The 7,338-nt window shown below is 58.3% G+C and overlaps 1 protein-coding gene across 1 annotated transcript; it reads left to right on the forward strand.

The window, feature by feature from the left end:
* The first annotated feature begins 243 nt into the window (after window positions 1-243).
* Cimap1d (CIMAP1 family member D) lies at window positions 244-6,697 on the forward strand. Its single transcript, XM_006978235.3, has 4 exons — window positions 244-385; window positions 1,104-1,211; window positions 3,541-3,654; window positions 5,594-6,697. Exons 1-4 carry the CDS (start codon window positions 259-261, stop codon window positions 6,076-6,078), a joined length of 834 nt encoding a protein of 277 aa, XP_006978297.1. The 5' UTR covers window positions 244-258; the 3' UTR covers window positions 6,079-6,697.
* The last annotated feature ends 641 nt before the right edge of the window (window positions 6,698-7,338 follow it).

Here is a 7,338-nt window from a genome sequence, read left to right on the forward strand (position 1 = left end):
TCTTTCCTGGGCCATCCAGCCACCTGGCTGACACTTGATCTCAGCTCCACTTCCAGGCCAGCGTCCGGCCGACCAGCCTGGCTCGGGCCGGGCCCTGAGATCCTTGCGTAGGGACAAGGGGCTGTCTGTGTGGTGGTGAGAGGGTGTGGTGAGGCCAGGCCTCTGCCAACATACTGGCTGAGCTGCGAGGATTGGGGACAGTGCCTGGTTCGTGGCGGCACAGCAGGGCGCAGGAGCCCACACCAGGCCCTGCTCACCATGGGGACCCTCAGCTGCGACCCAGCGGCCAGGCTGGCCTCAGTGCCCGTGGCCCGACGGGTGGCTGAGGGCCACATTCTGGAGACCGGGCTGAGGAAGTCCTGTGGGAGGGCCACCCTGGAGAATGGTTCGTGCTGGCCTGGTGGGGGAGGGCCCCTCCTGTCTTCCTTCTGGGGGCTCCTGGGATGTTCTAGAGTTCAGTAGAGGCAGTATGTGCAGGCAGGTCCACATGTCCTCTGTGGGGTCTCTGGCCCTGCACAGTTGCCCTGCATGGGGACAGGTTGAGCGCAGTAGGGGAGAACCGGAAGGAGGAAGTCGGAGGGAGGGTACCTGTGGGGACTGCAGAGCTATGGAGTGTGTGCAGGGGCTGCAGCTGGATGCTCAGCAGGGGAGACATTGGTGGAGGATTCAGGCTGTAGCCTGTGCCTCAGTTTCCTACCTAGGATGGACAGTGGAGTCACATCTACACTGGGTTCTGTCTCCCCACCTCTGAGGTGGCGTTTCTCTCTGTCCTGGGCTCAGTTTCCCTCCCTCAGTGGTTTCTATGTCCCCGGTCTGCGTTTCCTTAGCTGCGGCAATCTCTATATCCTGGCCTCAGTTTCCCCACCGGCGGTGGTCTTTGCTTCTAGCCTCAGTTCCCTGTGTTAGCTTGTCTTCCTTGCTCTCTGCCTCCCCAGTCTCTACAGTCCTGTGACTCATGACTAGCTCACAATGGAGGTGTCGCTCAGTCCTCCAGCACCCCTTCCCCTACTCTGCCATGGGGGTGGCTGGGGACCAGGGTGGGACACTTTGCCCAGCCTCTCAGGGTTCCAGGCGCCAGCTCTGATCCAGTCTCCGGGTCTTAGGCTCTGGACCTGGCCTGTACATCCTTCCATCCACCGTTGGCTATGTCAATCACGATTGCACCAAGGTAGCCAGTCCCGCCTACTCGCTCGCTCGGAGGCCCAGTGAAGGTAAGGCCAGCTGAGGGGTACAGGGTCCATCCTTGGGCCTCCAGAGTCCTACTGAAGGAGCCACCAGGGCGAGCGACGTGGGGCAGGCGGACGGGTCGTCCTCCCCGCTGCTGTGCCCCGTTGGGTAAGCTGTTGCCTTCTCGTATCGCTCAGGCTGACTCTGAACTCCCGATCCTCCTGCCTCCACCTCCCAAACTCTGGGATCACAGATGTGTATCACCACATATGGCCAGACACCAAGATTCTGATGGATCGACAAGGACTGGGTGGCTAGGGTACAGGGTGTATCTCAGTGGGTAGAGCGCTAGCCTGCCATGTGTAAGACCTTAGGTTTAATTAAAAACAAACAAACAAACAAACAAACAAAAAGCCATAGTCCTGCATGGTGTCCAAAAAGCACTCAAGCTGTATGAGTGCATCTGTTGTCCCAAGTGCAGGGTGGTCTTTAGTGGCTGGCAGAGATGCAGGCACAGGAGCGTCCCTCCCTCTGACAGTCTTCAGTGTGTGGCATCTAAGCCCCAAGGCAAGCTTCGAGCTCTCAGTGATGCTGGCTGAACACACAGGCCTTTAGTCCCAGTGCTTGCTCCTAAAGCTGCTCCGAGGCCCCAGTGGACTGGACAGAGGCCATCTGGGTCCCGGACTGCTGTAAATACTTAGAGACCATGAGGCAGAAGGCTGGAGGATCCACTGAGCCTCTCACCAAGCTGGGAGGGCCCTGGGTGGGCTGTGGGCTGTGAGGTCAGTGAGATGGTGGTGGGATGGGCCTAGAGATGGTATTGGCGACCCTTGCGAGTTCTTGCATAGTGTGGCTCACAACCTCTGGTGACGCCACCTCCAGGGGAACCTGATGCTGTCTTCTGGCCTCTGTGTGTCCTGCACCCACAGTGCACGGATCCTCCCCAACAAGTACACATCATTTAAAATGAAAACTGAAGTCTTAACTGGCTGTGGTAGTGCACATCTTTAATCCTAGCACTCGGGAGGCAGAGGCAGGAGGATCTCTGTGAGTCCGGGGCCAGCCTGGTCTACAGAGCAAGTTCCAGGACAGCCAGGGGGTCTTACACAGAGAAAAGTTTGGTGAAGGGGGACCCAGGAGAAGAGCCCACCAGGTGCAGCCTGCAGGTTGGGCAGGACATGTCCTGGTGGGTGAGCTGGGGTCTCTCACCACACAAACTGGGTAGGAAAATGGGAAGGAGGTTTGCTCATGCAGATCAGGGGCTAAGCACTGACAGTCCTCTTTCCCACAGGCCGAGGAGACAAGGGACAGGCATCTTCCTGTGTGTGGCCCAGCACATATTGGTGACTGTGACCCCATCTGCTCCTATCCTGGGAGTCATTTAGATTAGCTCTGAGCTAGGGGAGAGCTGGGAACAAATTCCTGTCACTCAAATAGGCGCATAGAGGTGTTTCTGAGGGCCATCATTTAACATTAGTGACCATCACAGAGGTGACAGGGAGGCTACTGTGTGTGCAAAAACTGCCTGTGTGGGTGTGCACAGAAGCCCACACCTGGGTGGTACCTATGCACATCCTGGGACTCACTGAGGCTTCGAGAAAAACTTGGTGAGGTGTATCAGTCCCTCCCAGGGCCCAGTATGGGTGCACCAACACTTACCATGCTGACTGAACTCAGATGCTCACCATGCACATGCTAGTGTGTCTGAAGTCCAACAATCAGTGATCAGGCCAGGCATGGCGGTGCAGACCTGTCATTTGGACAACTCCAAAGCTGATGCAGGAGGATCATGAGTTTAAGTAAAAAGGAGTGGAGCTCCCACTTAGAATCCCCAGTGAGGGGCTGGGGGCGTGGTCAGGGTGGAGCCCCGCCTAGAATCCCCCAGTGAGGGGCTGGGGGCGTGGTCAGGGTGGAGCCCCGCCTAGAATCCCCAGTGAGGGGCTGGGGGCGTGGTCAGGGTGGGGCCCCGCCCAGAATCCCCAACGAGGGGCGTGGTCAGGGTGGAGCCCCGCCTAGAATCCCCCAGGGAGGGGATGGGGTATGGCTCAGGGGGAGAGCGCAAGACTACCATTTATGAGGGCCTGGGTTCCATTCCCACATAGACAACTGTGAAAATAGTGACCAGCTGTGGCTTCAGTGATCTCTCTGCCTTCCGTGTTGATATGAAAATGTGGGTCAGGCAGGCTGAGCCATCTCAAGGGTGACTCAAGGTGACTCCCTGTGAGCCAAGGCCCTGCAGGGACTGGCGTGCCCTGCACAGTCCCTCTGCCTGAGCCAAGGCTGAGATATACCTCAGGCTCTTGGGAGGCTCTGGGCCGGGCGTGGGGAGCCCTTAGCTCGGGGCACCTTTGGGATTCTGGGTCCTTTCCCCAGCACCTCTTCAGGATTCCAGCCCAGGACCTGTCTATTTCTTGGACCCCAAAGTTACTCGATTTGGCCGTAGCTGTCCCCCTGCCTACTCCATGCAAGGCCGGGGCAAGGTTCGAGGTGAGTATGGGGTGTGTGTGGTGGGAACGGGTGCATGCGGTGGGAACCGGCACGTGTGGTGGGAACTGGCGTGTGTGTGTGTGTGGTGGGAACTGGCGGGTGTGTGTGTGTGGTGGGAAGTGGCGGGTGTGTGTGGTGGGAAGTGGCGGGTGTGTGTGCATGTGGTGGGAACTGGTATGTGCGGTGGGAACCAGCGTGTGTGGTGGGAACCAGCATGTGTGGTGGGAACCAGTGTGTGTGTGTGGTGGGAACCGGTGCGTGTGTGTGGTGGGAACCAGCTCGTGTGGTGGGAACCAGTGCGTGTGTGTGGTGGGAACCGGCTCGTGTGGTGGGAACCGGCTCGTGTGGTGGGAACCAGTGTGTGTGTGTGTGGTGGGAACCGGCTTGTGTGTTGGGAACCGGCGTGTGTGGTGGGAACGGGCGAGGGTGGTGGGAACCGGAGTGTGTGGTGGGAACCGGCTCGTGTGGTGGGAACGGGTGCGGGCGGTGGGAACCGGCAGGTGCGGTGGGAACCGGCATGTGTGGTGGGAACCGGCGTGTGTGTGTGTGTGTGTGTGTGTGTGTGTGTGTGTGGTGGGAACCGGCGTGTGTGGTGGGAACTGGTGTGTGTGGTGGGAACTGGCGCGTGTGGTGGGAACTGGTGGGTGTGGTGGGAACCGGGCTCTCGTGGTCTTGGAGACCGTCCTCTTCCCCCACGATTGGAGCTCTGAGATCTTCAGTGTTTGCAGGGATAAAACCCGAGTTTCAGATGAAGGGTCACTACTGCAGTCCCGCCGCCTTGAGCTGAGGTGGCAGCACCTGGTGACCCTGCTGCCTCGGGGCAGGGAGGCCTGGCTCTGGCCCCTTTGTTACTCCCACTTCATGGTCCCAGAGGAATGCTCAGACACTTGATTTTATTCTCTGCACGTGTTCTCAATCCATCCATTCACCTACCCAGCCATTCATATACCCACCTATCTATCCATTTTATGTCCATCCATCCACCCGTCTACCCATCCACTCACTCACCCACCCACCTCATCCATACATCTACCCACCTACCCATCTACCATCCATCTACCCAGCCATTCATATACCCACCCATCCATCTATTCTATGTTCATCCATCCATTCATCCACCCACCCACCCACCTACCTATCCATCCACCCACCCATCCATCCATCCTCTTACCCACCCACCCACCCATCCACTCACCCCACCCACCCATCCACTCACCCATCCACCCACCTACCCATTTACCATCCATCTACCCAGCCATTCATATACCCACCCATCCATCTATTCTATATCCATCCATCCATCCATCCATCCATCCATCCATCCATCCATCCACCCATCTACCTATCCATCCACCCACCCATCCATCCACCTTCTATCCATCCACCCACCCACCATCCACCTGTATAGCCATTTATATACCCACCCACCCATCTATTCTATGTCCACCCACCCACCCACCCATCTATTCTATGTCCACCCACCCACCCACCCACTCATCCGCCCATGCTGCCACCTTCCTGCTCACCCACTCACCCATCTCCTGTGCTCCGTGGCTCTGCTCAGCTTTCTCTCACTGCCCCACCCCAGCTCTTTAGTCACACTAATGCTGAGTCAAATATAGGAAGGAAGCAGCTTAGACATTTTTAGTGAACTTCCTGGTGGACACAGGCCCACCTTAGTCGTCCATCAGGGTGCCCAGATCTTCAGAGAGGATAATCTGGGTGATCACGTGGCCTCGGAGGGGTAGAAGGTACCACGGGTGGGCGTGGGGTGGTTGGAGGAAGGGGTGGAAGCGGGAGCCTTTGCTGGCTCAGGGCTGGGAGTATCAGGCAAAGAATGCAGTGTGAAGAATGTTCCTGGGGGAGACTGGGTCTACATGACCTCTGGTGCAGGTCAGGTGAGGCCTCCATCTTGTGCCAATGTTCACTCATTCTCCAGGTCTGGAGGTGACACCAGGTCCTGGGGCCTACAGTCCAGAGAAAGCGCCCCCGGTACGCCAGCGGAACCCCCCAGCTTTCACTCTGGGCTCCCGCCTCCGACAGAAGCCCCCGGACGCCTCTGTTCCCGCCCCCAATGCCTACACCATGCCACCCCTCTGGGGGTCACAGATCTTTATCAAGCCTAGCAGCCCCAGCTACACAGTTGTGGGCCGCACGCCCCCAGCACGCCCCCCTCAGGATCCCTCAGAGATTCCAGGCCCTGGGCAGTACGAGAGTCCTGACCCCAACACCTATCGACAGCGTAGGCCAGCCTTCAGCATACTGGGGAGACCCCGAACCCCGCGGCCCCTGGAGGAGACACCTGGTCCTGGTACCCACAACCCAGAACAGGTCACCGTGAATCGGGCCCGGGCTCCAGCATACACCATGGGCATCCGTCATTCAAAGCGGGCATCTACCATGGCAGGGTACACCAAATACTGATGGCTGCCCGGTACAGGGAGCTGGGGCCCTTTCTGGGCCTAGCTTCTTCAGAATGGGGCAAAGAGGTGCCTCCCTCCCCTTCTGCAGTCCGAGGTCCTTGGAGGCCACTTGATCTCTCTGTCCCTGGCGCCTGTGACCCAAGGCCCCATCCAGGGTGAGGGTGAGCCTCCCTCCAGGGCCCCAGTTTCTTTTCCCAGGTCAAGCCAGGCCAGGGAGAAGTGTCCCTTCCCCTGGCTGGACAGGGAGCTGTGTGTCCTAGAATTCAACATCTAGGCCACTTGGGTTTCTGCAGATGAGGCAGGAGACTTCTCCTGGAGGTGGCCCTGATGCCTCTGCCCTCTCTACACCGCCCTCTAGAGTTGCTTGCCAATAAATCGCCCACCAACAGCTGGCAGCACTGTGCACATTGGTTTATTTAGCATTTCTAGTCACGCCACAAAAGAACACTAAACACTGCCCTCCAGGCTCACAACTTTATAAACCTCTCCCAGTTCAGATGGGGCAAATGGAAGACCCTGCCACCAGGAGCCTGGATTTGGATTGTGGGACCTGCTAGGTTCTTGGGAAGGGGTACTGTAAACTGGGCTTTGAAGGATGTGTAGGAGTTTAAAGCATTGCAGTATGATCTACTGTCATTTGTACCTCGGATTAAAGAGTAGAGTCAATGCTCCCTATAACCTCCCCATTCAGATGGGAGGACACACGATGGATGGGCACCTAGACTCCGAATGCCGTGGTCCACACTCCATACAGCCAGATCCCACAGCCCCTTCCCAGACCTCAGCCCAGCAGCATTTCTGCTCCACCCAAGAGCACCAAAGGCTCGCTGGTGTGCCTTTGTGGATACGGCTGAGCATCCCCGCCCGCGCGTCCGCGTCCCCGCCCCCTTCGCCGGCGGCGATCTAGTTTCTCTCCTCATCGATCTGGCTGGCCTTGCCCCTCCTCCGCACCCTGCCCCGCCCAGCCCTCTTCTCTTTGTTTCCCGGCAGGACTGTCCTGGGTAGGGCGCAGGGGAGGAGGAGGAGGATGACACCCCCTTTCCCTCACAGAAGGAATCCCCTCGGGGTCCGAGGGAGGCATCTCAGAGGTCCCTTGAACCTGGGATGGAACTGGCAACTCCAAGAACCGACGGGTGTCCTTGGCTGACAGCCTGGGACACAGGCCTGTGTTTACCCTCAGACCCTTCCACCGCAGCCCTACCTGCGGTGTCCTGGACACCTGATGTACTTCCAGGCCTCAGTTTCCCTTTAAACCTCGTCC

This window comes from Peromyscus maniculatus, chromosome 22 (genome assembly GCF_049852395.1).
Source record: "Peromyscus maniculatus bairdii isolate BWxNUB_F1_BW_parent chromosome 22, HU_Pman_BW_mat_3.1, whole genome shotgun sequence".
NCBI classification, from domain to species: Eukaryota; Metazoa; Chordata; class Mammalia; order Rodentia; family Cricetidae; genus Peromyscus; species Peromyscus maniculatus.